Below are 21280 nucleotides of genomic sequence, written 5' to 3' on the forward strand. Positions count from 1 at the left end.
TTACTCAGTACAAAAATGGGTTTCTGCTTTTTTTTTGTGATCAGATCTGACTACATCTTTTATGAGAGTAACACTAGCTGCTGTTACAGACAGATCCCCAAGTCTCAATGGCTTACTGTAACAAAAATTCCTCTTATCACAATGCTCTCCTTGAAGCAGTGATAAAGTAACCCAGGCTCCTTCCATTGTGTGACTCTGCCATCTTCCAGGGATCATCCTCCTGTGCATTCAGCCAGCAGATGGGGAAAGAGCTCATAGGACTGGGTGGGTGAGATGTTTTTTACCGAGGTCTGGGAATGGCAAAGTTTACTTTTTGCCAAGTGTACCCCTGGCTGTATGCCCTAGAGAAGGAAATGGAGTTTGGTAAGCACCTACGAGTTTTTGCCAAAATCTAATTGCTCATAATTCTGATTTCCATAAGAAAGACTAATCAAGCATCTATTCTATACTTCAATTTATGTTGGTTTATGCTTTAAAAACAAATACACATCCACAGCCAGGTAAGGGCACAAAATTTAGAATCTTTCGCAAAAAGGCAAGAATATGCAAATTGGATAGTCATATTTACATGTGTATATAACATGTATAGATATAACTGAATTTAGCAATTATTAAAACACTATGTTTCACATTATTCACAAATTGGCTAAAAACCTCTCACCTGCTCAAAAGTAAAAAACCCTACCCAAAAGGGTGTCAAAATACTTGGAAGTACCCCTACATTGCTTCACATCTGATATTACTAGAATTAAAATAAAAATTTCTAAGTGCTTCTAGATTAATTTTAGATCTTAAAAAAAGAAAGGCAAGATAAAGTCCTCTCGAAGAAAACAACAAAAATTCTCCAGAGAAGCTAAAATAGGGTAATAAGGGGTATATCCATTCTGTAAGTACGTATTTTAGATAAAAATGACATGGGAATTGGCTCCTGGAAAAATGCACTTGTAGATAAATTTTTCCTGTTTCCTTTTAAAATGACTTGTATAATACTAGGACAACTTTTTAAAGCTACCATGTATCAACAACCACATGACAGGCTCTGTGCTGTGCCTTCTGTGTATTCCTATTTCAAGCCCACAACTAACCTTTGACATAAGTACTAAAAAGGCCTGGTTCTTTCAGAATGGATAGAGATCAGAATCAAAACAGTTTAAAGCAAAAACATATTTATATATAACTTGTTTCTAACTCCCACTGACCTCAAGTTCAGTTACCAAGGATAAAGAAAACAGAAATAAACCTATGACAACATTTAGAAAATTGACCCGTTTTAATTTTTTAAAAACAAAACCACAACACAACATCAATTTTTTTTTTTTGCCATCTACAATTCAGGTATATCCAAATATTCTAAGACCGGAGTCCCCTGCCCAGAAGCAGGGAATTAAAACGAGACGCTGAAGTCACACAAAGGTGAATGCTGAAGATCAAAGTTCCAGCTATAGGTCACAAGTCTTCCATTCAAACACACTCTAATTCTTTTCCTTTCACAGTTTGTTCAAGTGTTTTACTGGAAGTTCTTTAAAATAATTTCATCCTAGACACCAGGTTTCTTCAATGATACAAAACCCCATGACATTTGTGTCTCCATCTGATTGACAGGAATAAAAAGTAATTTTTATCTTTGTCTCTTTTTGGTAGCATAAAGAAGTAAAACTATCAGCCAGATTCCTTTAGTAATAAATGAGGAAAGGAGAGATGAGAAAAGACCTGGGCTGTGCTGGGTGCTGGTTTCTACTTGTCTTTCTGAGTGTGACTTTAGAAGCGTTAAATCACACTCTTGCCACTACAATGATTAGTACTAGTAATCTTTTTTTAGATGATAAAAAGGAAAATATCCAATGGACATAAAAATGGTCAAAGTTGTTTGTTTTTTTACTGCAGGTCAACTTTTTCCCCCCAGAAAAGATACAAAATGAACATTTAATTGGGATGGTAACTCCGCTGGACATTCCAATTTACCCAGTTGCTTGTTCCCCACACAGATAAGGGGAAGAGGCATTAAACTTTATTAGTAATGTTATAGTAGTGACCAGATATGTTAATGGCAGCTTATTTCAGGTCCATCAATCCTTTGAGCACATGTAGGAAAGCATGGCTGTTGTTCTCCAACTGCCCACATCTGAATACATTCCGCTATCATGGAAACTACAAAGGAAGGAAAAATATATTTATTCCAAGATTCATTTACTGGGATTTTTAAGCGCCCTCTCTTCTGTAGAGCCCCAGAGTGGTGATAATGTGCTAGGGGCTGCTGTGTTTCCCGGCATGAGCTCCCATCCTCTGAGGGTCCTGAGAAGGATAGTGGATTGGTCCTGGAGCCCTCATGAAAGGAGGGGGTGGTCCCATTGGGTGGAACATGTGTGGCCCAAAACCTACAGATAGGAGAGAAAAATCTGTTAGGCTTGCAGTTCTCTTGACAACCTTTCAAACCCTGAATTTTCTAAGGTCAATACCACCTACACATAAATCAAATTGACATGGGGCTTCAGAAAATGTCAGTTCACAAGACTTGCTTAGGAATGTCTACCTGCATGACTTCCTTGGTTTTAGAAACCTTCCCCCTCAAGATGGCTTAAAAAAAAAAAAAAACTCCACATGTCTCAGGTATTGCTAGTATGTCATCTGAGCCTCTGCTATCTATCAAACATGCCAAGCCTATCACACAGGATTTGATCAGAATTGGGGAGGTGAGGGAGAAATCAGGCTGATGGCAACACCCTGTCATCATTAACCTCAATGCTTTATACTCGAGTGAAGGGTGTTCAGAAACCAGAACTTTCTCCAGAGTATGGGAACTCTGCCCAGGAGAACCTGCTGCTTGTGATTTACTTACACTGCTCATACTGGCATTGACAGTGCTATAAAGAGCAGTGCTATACAAAGTGCAAGTCCCTGAACTGTTTATTACTTGTCATGAACAAGATAAAGAGCTTGAGCCAAAATGTAACTTCATTACATGACCAAGCACACTGTTTAGTTCATCTGACAATTTTTTGGTAACACGACTTTCTTGACGAATTTACATTTTGGTGCAAACTCCTTACCTTGTTGCAGGCAGGTAGTAAAGGCTTTGCAAGCTAAAACACACCCACAGCCTACAGGACTTCGCCAGGGTTTCCCGATTTCCTCAGAAGGAAGCTGGTTACCTGGGGGTGGGGGCGGGGCAATACCAGGCGGGGGTGGCAGGGCGATGTTCACCACGGCTGGAGGACCGCTGGGGGGTAGGTTGAAGTAGTTGGCTGAGGCCTCTTCTTCTGCGGCAGGAGGAGGAGGAAGAGCTAAAGAAGAGAAACAGCTGGTTAGAGCAGAGGACAACTGTGCAACAGCGCTTCCACTGCCTTGAAATCCTGGGAGGTCCTGCTGGGAGAACACAGCTGCTGGGAGCCAGAGACCTGGGTCTCTTCTAACGTCCGTGGGACACGAGGGCAGTGTGAGCAACTGAAGTTAGCAAGCTACCAGGTAGGCAGAAAGTCTGCACTCACCTCCTGGTAGCCCTGGAACGGGCTCTAGCTTGATTCCAGAGTCTGTGGTTCCGTCCTTCTCCTTTTCTTTTCCTCTGGCTGCTTGGGACCTGGGAGACACAGACCCTTACGCCATCAGCACATGGTCCCACCTTCTCTCACACCTCTGCTTCTCATGTTTCCTAGACAAACGGATTTCCTTCACTCCTTGCCTCCTTTTGGGCACACATTCTTTTCCCATAAATGCCATAGTGCACAGTGGATAAGAGCAAAGGTTTTGAAGCCAGAAAGACTTGGGTTCAAAATTCACTAGAACTGCTGTAGGGAATGGAGGAGGCAACACCCATGTGTTGAGCCCAGTGCTCAGAAAGCCCTCCGTGAGGACTGCTGCTGCTGCTGCTGCTGCTGCTGTGAAAGGTCTCCCTGGCTCCAAGCCAGAAACACGTTCCACCTTTGAATGTCCAGGGCATTTTACTTGTGTCTCTCTTATGCAATCACCACTTTCAAACTTACGTTAGCTATTCTTCTTCACTAGATAGTTGGCCTACAGAGGACAGAATCTAGGTCTAATTCCTGTGTAAACTCTCAGGCCACATTTCATGCCCTGGCATTACCCTTGACCTGTAATAGCTGGTCAAAAAACACATGAATCTTCAAAGGATCAGATCACTACACCAAAACCCTGAATAAATTTCCAAAGTAGCATCTTCCTAATATCCACAGGAATGGAGTGCCAGACAGAATGAAAAATTCTTTGTAAAGGTCCTATTGATTTAAGCCTATTCACCGAAAGCTTACTAGTCCCCAGATAATGAAAAGGTTCTTGAAAATCTCAATAATGCTATTTTAATACAGTCTAATGCTCACCTTCCCCATTTCACGTTGAGCCTGCGGCCATTGACGATCAACTTGTTAAAGGACTTCTCAGCAGCCACTTCTGCAGCCTGCCTTGTGGCAAACTGGATGAAAGCACATTGCTGTCTCTGCACAACAGTGATTGTCCGGATCTCTCCAAACTGGTAGAAGTGATTTCTGAAGGGATACAGGTAGAGAAAAATGAGTTAATAACACAGACATTCCCAGGAAGTTGAATATGGATTATTAACTCTTTTTTTTTTTTTTTTTTTTTTTTTGCGGTACGCGGGCCTCTCACTGTTGTGGCCTCTCCCGTTGCGGAGCACAGGCTCTGGACGCACAGGCTCAGCGGCCATGGCTCACGGGCCCAGCAGCTCCGCGGCATGTGGGATCTTCCTGGACCGGGTCACGAACCCATATCCCCTACATCGGCAAGCGGACTCTCAACAACTGCGCCACCGGGGAAGCCCTGGATTACTAACTCTTTAACTGATTCACCACAAGGCAGGTGGCCCCATGGTGATCTGCCTAATTACCTGCAGGTGGTTCCCCCATACCTTAAACCCTATTGTGGGTGCTGTGTATTGAGGAAGGGAAAGAAAAATAATGAGTAAATAAAGGCTATCAAACATCTCAGGGTTTTTCCCATGGAGGAAAAGGGGCTCCAGAAGGCTCCCTAAAGACCTTAAACCCTAGATAAGGGGTTGGCAAACTACAGCCCCCATGGCTGATGAGCCAAGAACGTTTTTTAAAAAATTTTTTTTTAAGGTTGTAAAAAAGAAGAAGAGAAAGAGCAGGTGGGAAAAAGTCTGCCACCCCCTGGGGACACTCTCGCTCACTTAGGGTTTAATGCAGACAAGCTACCAAGGGCAGGTTGTACACCTATAAGAGTTTCTTCTCCCCTCTATCTCTTTGCAAGAGGCAATTTCCATCAGTATCTGCCCAGATATTTCATCTAGCCATGCAAAATACAAGCCAAGAATAACACAAATTTACCAAATACCAATCTCTTTAAAAAGCCAACAAGTAAACCATAAGGTTTTATAATTGCAAAGCTCTCCCTCCCCTACAAAATTAATCATACTTGGATATGTGCCATCTTTAGAAATTCTAATGGCTATTAGGCCAAACAGAAGCTCATGTAATTAATACCCTACACAAGCATGGAATAAGCATTGTTGAGGAACATTACGTGGCATCACAAAGGACAACTTTATAAAAATTCCAGTCAGCATGACACTAACTCTAGAGCAACTAAAGAAAAATGTACCTTATACAGAATTATCATGTTTTTGCCAAAAAAATTCTAGGGCAGGTGAAGGCAAAAACAACTCATAAAATTATATTCACAAACCTTAGATCTGTCTCAGTAATGGTATCGCCCAGACCACCAACATACAGTGTGGTGATAGTCTTGTCCTCTGGTGGGTCCAGACGAGGCATTGTTGATGCCCGCTTTAAAAGTTTATCTGCCACAGGGTCATTGATTCCATAATATCGGTCTTTAATGTTCTGATCAGCAAGGGGGTCATCTGGATCTGTTGGCTTCTCATGTCTATGGTTCAGGAAAGAACAATGCATAAAGGTGAAACAAGGGAAAATATTTTACAGATACCACCCAACAGGAGCTACAAAAGTCCCCTTTTGATCTAGAAACCATGGCCATACCAAAACATAACTATTAAAACAGAGCTAATATCAAGGGATTTACTGTATCACACAAGGACTCGCTAGCCTCCGAAAAGCCACTTAAACGGCCAGCGTGGCAGAGTTTCCTTATAAAGAAATGTTTTTGACACAATCCACTCCAAAACAAAAGGTAACCAAAACATGATTACCCTCCTCTAGGTCAAGGGTTCTTAATGTGTCTGAGGTCTTGCATTCCACTCAGAGTCTTATTAAATCTATGGACCCAACCCCAGAAAAAAACATAGCTACTAGCTTTTTGTTGGGTGTAGGCTTCACCAACCCCAAAGTAAGAACTCCTAATCCAGATGCCTGGCAGTCTTGAGTCAAACACACTTACACATTCTTTACAAGTCTGGTCTTAATCTGATTTCAACTATACACTGAGATTCAAGCCAATCATACCCTGATGGCAAAGACTTACATCTTAGGCAGAAACTTTTGAGGTCAACATTGATATTTTATGGCAGAGCAATTTAGTTTCCCAAGGCTTGGTTTTAAGTAAAAGTTCCATTATAAGTAAAAACAATTTGATCAAGCTCTAGTCCTAAGGTATAAGACATATGACACTAGTTCTATAAACTTCTACATTTTAAAGCAGAAATAGTTTAAGCTAGCACCTCCCCCTTCTTAGATGACTAATCATCTGAAAGCAAAAACTGAAAAAGCAGTTCAGCTCTTGCCTGTATGGACACTCCTCTCCTCTCTTACATTCTCCTTTCACCCAGAAGGAGCAAATGTGGGGCCGATTTCTTTTGTAGTAGGGTGTGGTCCGGGCCAGTTTGAGCAGCATGTCACTAGTGGATGTGGCCTTCCCCAACATGCCAACTGGCCTTGTTCCATCAGAGTTAGAAATCTATAAAGGAATGACACATTCAAAAGATAAATTACACAGGTTGTATCAATCCCCCAGGATTCTTTCATTAAATATAAAACTACATCGAGCAAGTGGCAACATACTTCTCGCTCCATATTCTGTGTATAGTATTCTTTGTTGACATCGGACTTTGGCATGTCATCCTTAAAAGACAATCCTGCGTCACGAACCTGGATGGGCAAGCCTAGAACAAAGGAAAGGAGGAAAAAACTCAAAATACATTTTAAACCATATCCAAACTGAATATGTAGACAGAATACATCATTTTCTCCACTTTCTTACTTGGTACCAGAGGCTTTATTTATTTATTTATTTATTTTGCGGTACGCGGGCCTCTCACTGTTGTGGCCTCTCCCGTTGTGGAGCACAGGCTCCGGACGTGCAGGCTCAGCGGCCATGGCTCACGGGCCCAGCCGCTCCGCGGCACGTGGGATCCTCCCGGACTGGGGCACGAACCCGTGTCCCCTGCATCGGCAGGCGGACTCTCAACCACTGTGCCACCAGGGAAGCCCCAGAGGCTTTATTTTAATTCAAAATCTTTAGCACCATCAGGCCAATACTACTACAGAGCATTCTAAGAAATTATCCAAATTCCTGAGTTTTCATGAAATTTCATGAAATTAATGTTTTAGAAAATCTTTTAGATGAACAAACTTTTACTATAGTTAGATTTGACCTGCAATTAATAATGCATCTAGCTTTTAATATGCCATAATTTATTTAAAATAAATATAAAAAAAGAATTATTTTTAGGCTTGTCCTACACATCCTCTGGATAATCAGTCATGTAAGGGTCATTATATTCCAGAATCAGAACACCCGCTTAACAAACATAAAAATAATATTAAACAATATGTGACCAGGACTCTGATTAGCAGAGTCAACTTTCTGAACTTAACATAGATAAACTTGTATTTTCCTTTTCCCTTTTATTTTACTGTATAGTAGAAACTTTTGTTGAAAGAATATTTTTCGCATAAATAAAAAGTCATCTGCAGTTAAAAAAATCACTCCCAAAAGCAGTTACTCTGAAACAGTAGCAATATAGTGTATCAGTCCTAACAATATATTTGATACAAAAATCTAGAGCACAATTAGCCAGAACTTTGTCAGGGATTGTGGGAAAAAAAGCTCTGGATTTAGAAAGAAGCCAAAGGCAAAGAAATTACCTATCAGAGCAACAATGCCTTTAACTTACCTTGGCTACAAAGGTATACAGAAGGGAGGTTTCGGCCAGTGCTGATCAATTACCAACTTTTCTTTAAGTCCCTACTGTTGTTCAGAACGCTAGAATAAATTAGTATGGTTCTTTTCTTCTTGGGAAAAGCAGAGCACAGCAGACACTCCAAAGTGGGTGAGAACCAGAGAAGGGGTGAGAAGTGGGAGACAAGAAAACTGGTTTGTCGTGTAGAGTAGTTGCACACTTTCAGACCTATGGGACAGGGCAAACATACCATACTCTAGGTCCAAGAGGCAGGTCTGACAGACATTCTTCAATTTACTGCAGGTCTGGCAAACTTCAGTCTTCTTGAAACGCATGCGGACCCCGGGGCACCAACGAAACACTGTGAACGGCCTGGCACAGATCTGGAACACAAAATAAAGCCACAGAGTATTAATGGTCCTGATCTGGACAATCAATCCAGGAGATTTAATAAAAGGATCCCTGAATCTAGGGTGTAGAAGAGATCTTAGCAATCATCTAGTCTAAACACCATATGATGTTTCAATCCTTTACAACACCCTTCCCCAGTAGTTAAAAAACTCACATAGTACAGAAATAAAATACTCAAAAATCAAAGTCCTCCCCACCCTAGAGGTTACCACCATTAATGATATAACCCTTAATCTTTTACGGGGTGAGTAGGGAGTGTCATATACTCCTCTGAGAATCTTATGATGGCTATGACCTTCCTCCTCAGCTAAAATGCTCATGTGCATAATCAAACAATACTTGGTATATACAATCTCAGGGGGTTCAAAGCCCAACCACAGACACCAAGTTAAGAATCCTTACATTAAAGGGCTCATTTTCTTACCCCTACACTAAATAGTTAACAGCCAATGAGTATGTAAATGATACATGAATGTCTGTGTAGCGCTCACTTTTATAAAGGACTTCATACCTCAACAAGTGGAAGAGAAACGGAAAATAAAATTAAATCATTACTCTTTAAATATACTTACTTTGCATTCCTTCCCGTACTTTTCTTTGGTCTGAAATAGAAAAAATAGAAAAGAATGAGTTATGGAAAGAAGAAAACCTAATGCCTGCTCCTTCTCTAGACAGGACCTAAGAAATTTATCTGGAAATCCCTAGCATCTTGAAGAGAGGAGGAAAAAAATCCACCCTTTTGGGGAGGGACGGGGGGTAAGGGAGGGCTGGGGATATAATCTAGTCACCTACAAGTTATAACCTCTTAAGAATCTTACAGATCTAACACCAGGTAAGTATGTACCTTTCCACAACCGCAACTCTTAGATTCATTTCTGGCTCCGCAGTTCTCTCCCAAGAACAATTTCCTAATGGTTTCCACAGTCCCTAAATGGAGGATGCAGCCATGGCCAGCCCATTTTACAAAGTTTAGTCAGAGTTAACTACTACAGACTCATCCTGTGCTGGTCCCCTGCATATAGTCAACCAATACCTCCAAGACTGATCACAACACAGCCCTAATCTAAGTATTAAGTGTTAACTGCTGCTAATTTTACCCTTATTTGTAAGGATAGAGGGTACCTTATACTAAACAGATTACAAGGTGCAGAGGCCAAAAGGCACTTGATTAGGAGTCAGGAAACCTAGATTTTTAGTCCTGGGTCTGCTCCTAATTTGCTGAGGTACCCGGAGTCAGAATATCTGAACTTAGATCCCAGCTCCACACCTTACTTGCTATATTGAAAAGACATAAACTCCCTTTGCCTCTGGTTAACAGACCTATCTCCTAGGTAAATGCTCAACGAATATTAGCTATTATTATGACTCTTATATCACAGGACTGTTGCTGAGCTCCAAAGTGAGAGAACAAGCATGACAGTCCTTTGCAAATTCGTCGTACTCTTAGGGTTAGTAAAGGGGCATTATTACTTCTCAGCTAAGACAAACACATCACCGACAGTGTGCAAGTACCACAACACTGACAGAACACAGACAGTAAGTCCCGTTTCACACACGATCACTCACCATTCGGATATATGGGTTTTCTCCAAGACACGTCTGGCACAGAATAGGGAAGTCCTGGTGAAAATGGGAAATCTGGTCGAACGCCAGGCTCCGAAGACCCTGCCATCTCGGCCACAGTGATGGGGCGGGGGGAGGGGACGAGGAGCGAGGTTGGGGAACAGGGCAGGAACCCAAGGTCCAGCACTGGCCGGGTCGCGGACGGGGTGCTGTCTGCACTTCCGGCAGACGGCGGGAGAAAAGACCCGCTCGAAAAGAGTGGAGGGAGTAGGGATGGAAAGGGGGCTGCTGCCGGACCCTGACTAAGCCCTCTCCCTCCAAGCCCGCAGGAGGGCCGCCCTTCAGCTTTCAGCCGTGGCAGAGTTAGGCCGCGGTGCTGGCTTCTCCCCGGAATTCCCTCGGCTGCGCCGCAGCCATGTCCCTGCCCGCCCGCTGGAAGCCTGGCTTCGCTGCCTCTTTCCGTCCTCCATCGGCAGGCATACTCACCGCATCCTCCCAGTTCTGCCTGTTGTAGGTGTTGGAACCCAGAGAGGTCGCCATCTTGAGAGCGTCCGGAGGTAGCCGCAGCTTCCGAGTTGGGAGAGAAGACCGCCACAATCCCGTCAAGCCCCGAAGCTGCCTGCTGGCCGTCGACGTCTTATTTACGCGTCTTGTGCGCCCTTGAGCGGGGGACGGGCCTTGTGCGTCATGACGTCGCCCGCTCAGAATTTCTTCGCTTGATAGTTGGCTTCCTGGTGCTTCTTCAGAGTGGTGACAGCAAGGGATGAAGAGTCACAAGTACAATCGGTTTATTTTAATATTTGAGTGAAAGAATAAAGGAACAAGTAATGAATGAGGGGTTGGGATTAAAACAGCGTTGGTCCCCACTGAGCGCTTATTATGCCAAACGGTGGGGTAACGTCTTGCCGTTACCGTGTCTTACTTAATTCCCACAATGAGCCCTCTCTGTAGGGTTGCCAGATTTAGCAAGGAAACCCCAGAACGTCTACTTAAGTTTGAATTTCAGATAAACAGCGAACCCTATTTTAGTTCCAAATATGTTCCAAACATGCTTACACTAAATAATGACTCGTTTTTCTGAAAGTGAAATTTATCAGGATGTGTTGTACTTTATCTGGCAACCATTACCCTCTAGGCAAGTATTATTGTACCTCTTTTATAGAAGGAAACTGAGGTTTAGAGAGATTAAGTAACTTGCTTCTGGTCGTGTAGCTAGAAAATGGTGAAGCTACAAATCCAAACACAATAGTGCTGTGTTTCCAACTTCTGAAATGAAAAGGGTCCTGTGGATCAACACATGTATTATTACATCGTTTTTGGAACAACTCATAACCACACTGCCGATATTTTATGAATTTCAAGCGTCCTGGTATCACTTTCATAGTTTTTGACATATCCTATCATCAAATACTTTTATTTATGCCACCTTATGTCTTAAAAATGAGGTTTAAAGCATAATTTGTGTAGAGTAAAATTTTACCCTTTTTACTTGAACATTTATGAATTTTTGCATATAGTCATACAAATATAGAATAGTTCTATCATCTGTCATCCCCAAAAGTTCCCTTGTGCTGAGTGAATCCACTTCTCCCCATGCTTGGTCCACGGCAACCACTGATCTGTGTTCTGCCCCTATAGTTTTGCCATTTCCAGAATATCATAAATGGAATCCTGTATTGCCTTTTGGGTCTGATTTCTTTCTCTTCGCATATTGTATTTGAAATTCATCCATATTGTTACATGTATCAGTAATTTGTTCCTTTTTATTGCTGAGAATTTCATTGTATGGATGCACCTGGGGTTAAACACACACCGCCCCCCCAACACACACACTTGCCAGTTGATGAACATTTGCGTTGTTCCAGATTTGAATGAATATAAATAAAGGCATAAGCTCATGCAGCTCAATATCAAAAAGACAAACAACCCAATCCAAAAATGGGCAGAAGACCTAAATAGACGTTTCTCCAAAGAAGACATACAGATGGCCAAGAAGCACATGAAAGGATGCTCAACATCACTAATCATTAGAGAAATGCAAATCAAAACTACAATGAGGTATCATCTCACACCAGTCAGAATGGACATCAAAAAATCTGCAAACGATAAATGCTGGAGAGGGCGTGGAGAAAAGGGAACCCTCTTGCACTGCTGGTGGGAATGTAAATTGGTACAGCCAACTATGGAGAACAGTATGGAGGTTCCTCAAAAAACTAAAAATAGGGCTTCCCTGGTGGCGCAGTGGTTGAGAGTCCGCCTGCCGATGCAGGGGACACGGGTTCGTGCCCCGGTCTGGGAAGATCCCACATGCCGCGGAGCGGCTGGGCGCGTGAGCCATGGCCGCTGAGCCTGCGCGTCCGGAGCCTGTGCATCGCAGCCAGAGCGGCCACAACAGTGAGAGGCCCGAGTACCGCAAAAAAAAAAAAAAAAAAAAACCTAAAAATAGAACTACCATAGGACCCAGCAATCCTACTACTGGGCATATACCTTGAGAAAACCATAATTCAAAAAGAATCATGTACCACAATGTTCATTGCAGCTCTATTTGCAATAGCCAGGACATGGAAGCAACCTAAGTGTCCGTCGACAGATGAATGGATAAAGAAGATATGGCACATATATACAATGGAATATTACTCAGCCATAAAAAGAAACGAAATTGAGTTATTTGTAGTGAGGTGGATAGACCTAGAGTCTGTCATACAGAGTGAAGTAAGTCAGAAAGAGAAAAAGAAATACCGTATGCTAACACATATACATGGAATCTAAAAAAAAAAAAAAAAAAAAGGTTCTGAAGAACCTAAGGGCAGGACAGGAATAAAGACACAGACGTAGAGAATGGACTTGAGGACACGGGGAGGGGGAAGGGTAAGCTGGGACGAAGTGAGAGAGTGGCACGGACATATACACACTACCAAATGTAAAATAGCTAGTGGGAAGCAGCCGCATAGCACAGGGAGATCATCATCAGCTCGGTGCTTTCTGACCACTTAGATGGGTGGGATAGGGAGGGTGGGAGGGAGACACAGAGGGAGGAGATATGGGGGTATATGTATATGTATAGCTGATTCACTTTGTTATAAAGCAGAAACTAACACCATTGTAAAGTAAGTATACTCCAATAAAGATGTTAAAAAAAATAAAAACAAAACCCAAAAATAAATAAATAAAGGCATTATAAACATTCACATACAGGTGGTTGTACAGACATAGGTTTTCATTTTGCATGTGTAAATACCTAGGAGTGGGATTACTTGATCATGTTTTTTTCCTGTATAAGAAAGTGCTTGCGATTATCTGAGCTTCATGCATCTGTGATTTGTTGTCCTTCATTGTATTTTGAAAATTCTTAACTGTCATCTCTTTAAATATTCTGCCCAGTTTCTTCTCCATCTGGGACTCCAATTACACGTTAGACTATTTGATATCATCCCATAGACCTTGAATATGCTGTTGTTTTCTTTTTGAGAGTTTCAGTTTGGATAATTTCTATTGATCCATTTCCAAGTTTCCTGATTATTTCCTCAGGTATGACAAGGTGTTCTGATGAGCCCAGAGAAAATATTCTTCATCTCTGATCCTGTGGTTTTCATTTCAATCTGTCCCTTTCTTATAGTTTCTACCTCTCTGCTGAAATCTGTCATGCATATTATCCCTATTTTCAACTAGATCTTCGACATGTTAATCAGAGTTTAAGTCCCTGACCAATAATTCCAACATCTGGGTCATACCTGTATAGGGTCTCATTGATTGTCTATCACAAATGGGTTGACTTTTCTTGCTTCTTTGTGTATCTCAAAATTTTTATTGAATGCCAATCATTACTTACGTAACAGTAGAGACTGAAGTCAATATTATTAATGCTTGGAAATAGGCAAGCCTCTTCTGTCAGGCCATTCGTGTGGGGTTTGGTCATCCTGGCCAGAAATTGAGCTAGGTTTGGGTTTTGTTGTTGCGATGGTTGCCTTCAGTGCTTGAAACCACAGGTTTCATATCCACTAATTTTGTGCTTTGGAGCTGAAGAATTTTTCTCAAGTGTTCATCCTTAGCTTTCAGCTGTCCTGCATACCTGCACCATATGGTTAATTCTCTATGCCTTTGCCCATGCCCCCAGCAGCTGCTTGGTACGTTGGGAGTCAAGGAGGACTCAGGGATTCTTTGTTCTAATTATGCCTCAGTCTTTTTTTTTTTTTAATTTTTAAAAAATTAATTATTTTTGGCTGCGTTGGGTCTTCATTGCTGCACGTGGGCTTTCTCTAGTTGTGGCGAGCGGGGGCTACTCTTTGTTGTGGTGCGCAGGCTTCTCATTGCGGTGGCTCCTCTTTGTTGCGGAGCACGGGCTCTAGGCACAAGGGCTTCAGTTGTGGTATGCAGGCTCAGTAGTTGTGGCTCACGGGCTCAGTAGTTGTGTCTCGCAGGCTCAGTAGTTGTGGTGCACGGGCTTAGTTGCTTTGTATCACACGGGATCTTCCTGAACCAGGGCTCAAACCCGTGTCCCCTGCATTGGCAGGCGGACTCTCAACCACCGCACCACCAGGGAAGTACAGCAGGCAGATTCTTACCCACTGCGTCACCAGGGAAGTCCCAAAGCCTCAGTCTTTAGTAGGTCCTTCGTGCCCAGGCCTTGGGAATGGGTCTTTTCTCAGCATTCTTGCCCCTTCTCTCTGTGGCAGCCAAACCCTGATTTGTATCTGTGGTTGGTTGGTCTTAAAGGGGGAGTGTTTCTTGCCCTTCTTGCATTGGCAAGAGGCCTTTAATGGTATTGGTATAAAATCCTGGGGGGGCTCAGGACTGAATCCTGTCCCTCCCAAGTGTAGAGGTTTTTTCTTACCTTGTCCCAGCACCAACGGGTCTTTACCTGTGTTCCAGGGAGACAGGGTTTTCTGCTCCTCCCCCAGTGGCTTAGGCCTTTTTGCTCCTAATGAGGGAAGGGCCTAGCCAGGGGGAGGCAAGGTTTCATGCCTTTCCTACTCCTCCTTCCTTTGCATGCCTCCAAACCAAGGGAGGCTCTGTAGAGCTCCAGCACCCCACTCCCCCCAGGTTTTTCTCATGAACACCCGGTAGTTTTGTAAAGAGCTTGTCAGTGCATGCAAGGTCCCCTAGTATCTCAGGCTCCCAGGGGTTTTATACTGTCATGTTAGCCCCAGTTTGGCCTTTAGCAATTCTTTTAGTTGATTTCCTCTTACCTGCTTATATGTTGGTCAACACTTCTTCCTCCCATGCTCTGCTACAGGTGAGCCAGTCTACATCCCACCTCTCCTTGGAGGGGTCTGTCCTTCCTTGAAATTCAGGCTAGTTGACTGCCCTGCCACATCAGCTATCTGATATAGATCCAATAAAATTTATGATTTTGTCATCTATCCACTTTGAGTTAGGGTGACACTCTTTCCACACATCTACATCATAGGCACAAGTGGAACTCCTAAGTCTCCTCATGTTACTTAAATATATTTTAAGAGGAACATTTTTTATCACTTCTGTAAATGGAAAATTAGTATCACTTGTGTAGATGTAGCCTTAAGAACAAGTACAATGAAAATGAAACAATATTTTTTAGTAGGTAAGCCTCTGTTGTCTGCCAAAGGCTCTGAGACAGAAGCCTATGTTTAAAAGAAAAAAAAAGTGCTACATAAGAGAACTGATACTTTATCCTTATTTGACAGAAGGATGGGGAGAGGGGAGCAGGGCATGAGAATGATACAACTTTCTCACTATTTGATTCCATATCATTTAATGTTACTTTCACTTAACACTTAAAGTCATTGTCTTGTGTAGGTGGTTTGTATTGTGAAATATATTCCACTATTGATGTCCCTGACCACCAGAAAATGGGGATAAATAAAGCTAACTACAGTTGACCCTTGAACAACACAGGTTTGAACTGCGTGGGTCCACTTACACACACTTTTCTCCCCCACTAAATACATACAATACTACATGATCTGCACGTGGCTGAATGCATGGATGCAGAACCCTGGATACAGAGGGCCAACTGTCAAATTATACACAGGTTTTTGACTGCCCCAGTGTCAGTGTCCCTAACCCCTGCATTGTTCAAGGATCAACTATGTTGCAATTGAGCAAGTGACTTGGCTCTGAGTTTCTGAGTTTATTCCAGGCTACCCTTTGACTGGAATATAGGAGAAAGAGATGACAAAGGGGCCTGGATTTGGCTCTGCAAGGGTGTGCATTACAGCAAAGGAACTATACACATACAAAACCCAATACTAGGCAGAGGTAAATGCCCTGGAGAGGTTAAGTACTACAGATTAAGACCACATCTAGATGGGAGTAGGATACCTAGGGAGTATCCTAGGTTGAGCTAACACTGGAACAAGAGAGCTCAAGGGAAGTTAAGATATTTGGCTTATGACAAAAAGAGGCATATGTATATATATTTTTAAAAAAGATAAAAGACCAACAGCTACGTGAACAAGGAAAAGGACGATGGTATTAATTTATTTAACAAATATTGGTTGTCTGCTACTTGCCAGGCATTGCTCTACACTCTGCAGATACATCAATTTTTTAAAAAAGACAAAAATCCCTGTACTGTGAAGCTTATGTTCTCGTATGATGAAACAAAAAATAAAGTATATAGTGCTGGATGGTAATCAGTGCTATGAGGAAAAAAAGCAGCAAAGAAGGGGGATACGTGTTTAGGGAAGGGCAGTTTACATTATCACATAGGGAGGTCAGGGAAAGCCTAAGAAGGAAGCATTTAAGCACAGACCTGACTGGCAGGGGTCTGAGTTGTACAGATATCTGGGAGAAGAGTTTTCCAGGCAGAGGGAACAGCCAGTGCAAAGAACCTGAGAGGGCGCAACCTGGGGTGACTCAGGAATAGCAGAGGCTTGTGTGGCTAGGGTGTAGAGAGCAAGGGAAGTAGTTGATGAATCTACAGTAAGAGGGAAAAAGTTGAGTACAGATGAAAGTGGACGAGTGGCTACCTGAGAGGGCTGGGCCACTCTGTACACTTAAAAGGATATCTTTGGGAGCAATGACCCAGGATAAAAGCTGGTAGAGTCCTAACAACGTAACATTTACACATTGGTTCTGATAATACGTTCATAAGGAGCTCAAGCAACATCTATCTATATAATATTACAGTGAACTACCTTGAGGTTTTACCTTAGTTCATTTAGACAAATGGAAGAAGGGAGCACGCCCCACTGACTCGCGTGCTAACCCTAACTCCACCCCTGGCATGCTACTCCAATCAGTCTTCATGAAACCGAACAAAAGACACTTTTCAAGCTTTTTCTGCTTTATTTCACCACACGAAGTTAAGCAATCAGGCAAAACAGTAACCTGTCATTCATAAAGACCAAGGAGTGCCTCTCATTCCCAAAAGGGACCAAAAAGGATGTTTCTTTACAAATATGCATTACATTTAGCTCATTAAACAGTCTGAACAAAAGAAAACTCTGGTGGGCTAATCAAATCACAAATTCAAATTAACTTAGCTTTAAGTTTCCAAAACTGTAGTTTCTAGTGCTAATGACATCTAATTTGCCTGCAGTGGTGCACACTGACTATACTTTAAAAACCTTGCACCTAATCGAATATAAAAAAGGAACAAATAAAATTCCAAATTCACCAGCTGCAGGTATTGAACCATTTCTACTAACACACAGATACTGAACCATTTCTACTAACACACGAAGTACCAGCTTGCACTGAAAACGATCTTGAGGAACCATTAAATCAATGGCTCTGTTATTCTGCAAGTTAATTTGGCTTCTGAGGAAAAAATTCTATGATCAATAGTGTTTTTGTGTTTCTGTGTCACATGGGGGTGATGAGACCCATTACTTCAACATTATTATTTCTGGGAACAAACACCAGCTATATGCCTTCAACACGTAACTGTGTGCAGTCGATGCAAACGTGTAAACATAGGAAGCCATCCTCTACCTTGAGGCTTATCTCCTCCACTGGCAAATGTGGAGCACTCACGTCACAGGAGGCTGTAGTGAGTAGTGAAATAAAAATTAATTTGACACTTCGTGGGGTCACAAAAAGTTAAGCTATTTCTATAGTCTGCAGATTTGTCATTATACAACACCCTGCCCCAACTCCTAACAGGCTAAGCCTTATTACTGTCATAATATTGGAGACATGAGTGTTTTTGTTCTCATACTGCAGCATATATATTGCTCTGTGGAATACCGTTTCATAATATTGGCTTGATCTTAAGAGTACTATTTAGTGTCTTTCAGAGGCTTCCTAAATATTTTTATCTTCCAAGGGGAACTGAAAAGTAACTATGTCCTGTCTGTACTCCAGATTACTATATATACCTTTAATTTTTTTTAAAAACTAAAGGCTTGAACTTAAAAACAAAACCAGAATAAACAGGAAATTTCTCTTTCCCCAACGGTCTGTTGGCTGCTTGCTAACAATACATTTACAGAAAATGTGGTGCAGGTGGTGGTCTACTTTGTCAAGTCTCAGTTGAGAAGACATCACAGAAATTAAGGTTAGCAACCCAACTCCAGGATACCAAGTGAAAACAGCATGTGTGCTGTTAGGCAAGTATTCTTTATGATTTATGGTCAAAATGCTCTTATTTGACAAACCGTATGATAAAAGTCTTAAATGCAGGAAGGGAGAAGTTTCTTTTTCTGAATATCCAGTTTTGGATTCAAGAGATTACAAATGTTAACTTCCCCTTCAAATCCATGGAAAGAACATTAGTTCAGATCATGATAAACATCTAACATTTAAAATGTTTTCTGAATTCCAGAAGTGAACTTGTCCACCAAGTTTTCTTTGGGTTCTTTCCAGGTCCCCAGTACTCAGAACAACTTACTGAGTTAAAGAGGCCGAGCCGAAGAGAAGCGTAGGGAGTAAGACATAAAGACAGGCTCGCTGCGGCAGCATCAGTCCCTGGATATTGTGGCAACAGTTAAAATGAACAGAATTTGCCACCCCCTTGACATGACACGTAACTGCTTGCTTCTCAAATTCTTCCTAGAAGAAAAAGTTCTGTATTCTACTGGGAAAAAATTTTTAAGAACAATTAATAAATAAGTATCTTATATTCACTTAAAAGAGGGCAAATTAAGGTGCCTTAACTATTTCACAGGTTTTTCCAATCATCACAAAACTAAAGACAACATGACGATTCTATTATCCTGTCAAATGGATGGGAGCCAAGATGGCAAGTGAAGGGATACGTTTAGAGTGCTAGATTATATCTAGTGGAATGCAAAAAGCAGCTGGTATACTGAGACCAATGCTGGGTCATTAATAGCGGGCCTACCTTTCAGTTATTTTAAGTTTCATCTGTGAGACTCTGATCCTTTATGAGATCAGATCGGGAGATAGTATGGTCAGTTTCTCAAGTGGTCAATCGAATGCCACTCCAAGGAACAGCCACCCCCTTTCTTGGGATGGAACTATGCTGTTGTTAGTCAACGTGCAGGGTTCAGTGAGGGAGACACAGACTTACGGGTATTAACAGAAGAGAGGGCCAGAGGAACAGCAGTCACCCAGTGTTCCTAATGCCTTGCCTATGCCCCCAACCTCCTAGGAACAGGATTCAGTAGTGCATGGGTACATCATTATAAACAAGGCCTAACGAAGCAGCGGCTTCCACATTTTAACGCGGGTTTGTGATGATACGGTCCTTTGGGATCTGCCCGCCACTGGAACACTTTAAGGAAGAAGCGGGCCCAAGCTGAGTTCCACATGCTGGGTGAGCCAGATGACCTCTGTACCCTGGTCAGCTTCTTCGATGGGGCGGATGGGGGTGGCCAGGTTTTTAAAATCGTGCTTCATCTTAAAGCACACGGTCACTTCGCCCTCCTCACGCTGTGGGGTCACTTTGATGAAAATACCCACTTTGTTGGCCTTTCTGAAGGCTATAATGCTATGGAAGGAAATAAGCACAGTATTAGGCAGGTCGCAAGTCAGCCAAACCTGTTAGACTCACAGTCATTTTATGCCCCACAGGAAATCTCTGTTGACAAGATATGACCACCATCCCATTTGTCAACAATGAAGAGTTTCTTCAGCAAAATGCTGACCTCCTTATTTTTTAAATATTACAACAGTAAAATATAGTCATAAAAATTTTAAATGGGGAAAAGTAAGTCTTTCCTCTTATTTTCCTCTTCAGTACAGAGAACAACTGTAAACGGCTTGGCTCTTAACCTACCAAATATTTTTCTGTGCACTTACACTTTTCTGCCTTTTTAACCAACACAAAAGGGACACTATTCTGTAACATGCTTTTTTTCACTGTTTATCACAAACACCTGTCCATATTGGTATATCTAGGTCTTCTCCATTCTACTTAATGGGTGCATAGCGACCATAATTAGTATACACTGATTTCCTCTGTTACAAACATCCCTTCACATTAACCTTTATATACATATGGTATTATTTCTATAGGATACAGACGGATGCTAACTCGGAGCTTTAAAGGAGTTTCTGGAATACCATAAATCAGTGTGTTTTGTAAACAGAGTCTGTAAATTAGGAATTTTTAGAATAGAAAAAAATCTCTTTAGTTGAATTTTCCATTTCAGTTTTCTGATATGCACTTGAAGTTTGTGTTTAAATAACTTAGCTTCAAAAAGTCAAAAGGCAATGAAATAAACAGAACTTGATCTACTATCCAGATGATACTCAATTACTTTAAGAAAAGTTACTCAATCAAATATTTACATATTATCCAGTATTAGCTCTACTAATTTCCAGATATCTGGAAGTCCTATAAAGTACAATAATATGGAATATAATTAATTCAATCTTTCATTAATCTGTCATGTAATCTGGCTGGAATTTATCTCAGATGATCTTTCCAGAAGTTCACCTTGGCTTAACAAATTTCTGTACTTAAATTAATATAATTTATATAAACCAAGGATTATAGAGAATGCATTTTGTATTATATTAACACAATCACTTTGAAGTAACTAATCAAACCTTTGATTTACATCAGATTCATTTTAAAAATTCAGTTCAAAAATAGTAAAAAAGAAAAAGTCTTCCTAGCCTTAATTTCCCAGGCAACCACTGATGCCTGGGAAGCTTTTTTTAAAAAAATTCAGATTCCTGGTGCCTACCTAGACCTGTTAAAGAGAAGCTGTGGGGTCTGGTACTCTATACAGAATTTAAAAAAAAGATTAAGGGCTTCCCTGGTGGCACGGTGGTTGAGAGTCCGCCTGCCGATGTAGGGGACACGGGTTCGTGCCCTGGTCCGGG

At 41.7% G+C, this 21280-nt stretch overlaps 2 protein-coding genes across 4 annotated transcripts in view; both read right to left on the reverse strand.

The window, feature by feature from the left end:
• Positions 1-1251: 1251 nt before the first annotated feature.
• Positions 1252-10711, reverse strand: RBM22 (RNA binding motif protein 22). Of its 2 annotated transcripts, XM_067732290.1 has the most exons (11): positions 10547-10709; positions 10064-10117; positions 9070-9099; positions 8337-8469; positions 6966-7066; positions 6689-6861; positions 5674-5874; positions 4332-4496; positions 3486-3574; positions 3150-3281; positions 2157-2375 (listed from the first exon to the last, which is right to left on the reverse strand). In XM_067732290.1, the coding sequence occupies exons 1-11, from the start codon at positions 10598-10600 to the stop codon at positions 2245-2247; spliced, it is 1263 nt and encodes a 420-aa protein (XP_067588391.1). In that variant the 5' UTR covers positions 10601-10709; the 3' UTR covers positions 2157-2244. The 2 variants fall into 2 exon arrangements, with proteins under 2 accessions (XP_067588390.1, XP_067588391.1); XM_067732289.1 differs by lacking the exon at positions 3486-3574 and having other exon boundaries at positions 1252-2375; positions 10547-10711.
• A 6598-nt stretch (positions 10712-17309) lies between these two features.
• Positions 17310-21280, reverse strand: part of DCTN4 (dynactin subunit 4) — a 32549-nt gene continuing 28578 nt past the window's right edge. For both annotated transcript variants that reach the window (XM_067732295.1, XM_067732296.1), the window contains one exon: positions 17310-19937. In XM_067732295.1, coding sequence (XP_067588396.1) covers positions 19724-19937 — 214 coding nt within the window. In that variant the 3' untranslated portion in view covers positions 17310-19723. The remainder of the gene's footprint in view (positions 19938-21280) is intronic.

This window comes from Pseudorca crassidens, chromosome 3 (assembly GCF_039906515.1).
Source record: "Pseudorca crassidens isolate mPseCra1 chromosome 3, mPseCra1.hap1, whole genome shotgun sequence".
Classification (NCBI taxonomy): Eukaryota; Metazoa; Chordata; class Mammalia; order Artiodactyla; family Delphinidae; genus Pseudorca; species Pseudorca crassidens.

Excerpts from the sequence above, each read along its gene's own strand:
- RBM22 (XM_067732289.1), bottom strand. The coding sequence starts at position 10,600 with ATGGCGACCTCTCTGGGTTCCAACACCTACAACAGGCAGAACTGGGAG. Across the intron at positions 6,862-6,965 it reads CACAGAATATGGAGCGAGAA|ATTTCTAACTCTGATGGAAC; the intron begins GTATGTTGCCAC and ends ATTCCTTTATAG. Across the intron at positions 2,376-3,149 it reads TGCCCCGCCCCCACCCCCAG|GTTTTGGGCCACACATGTTC; the intron begins GTAACCAGCTTC and ends TCCTATCTGTAG.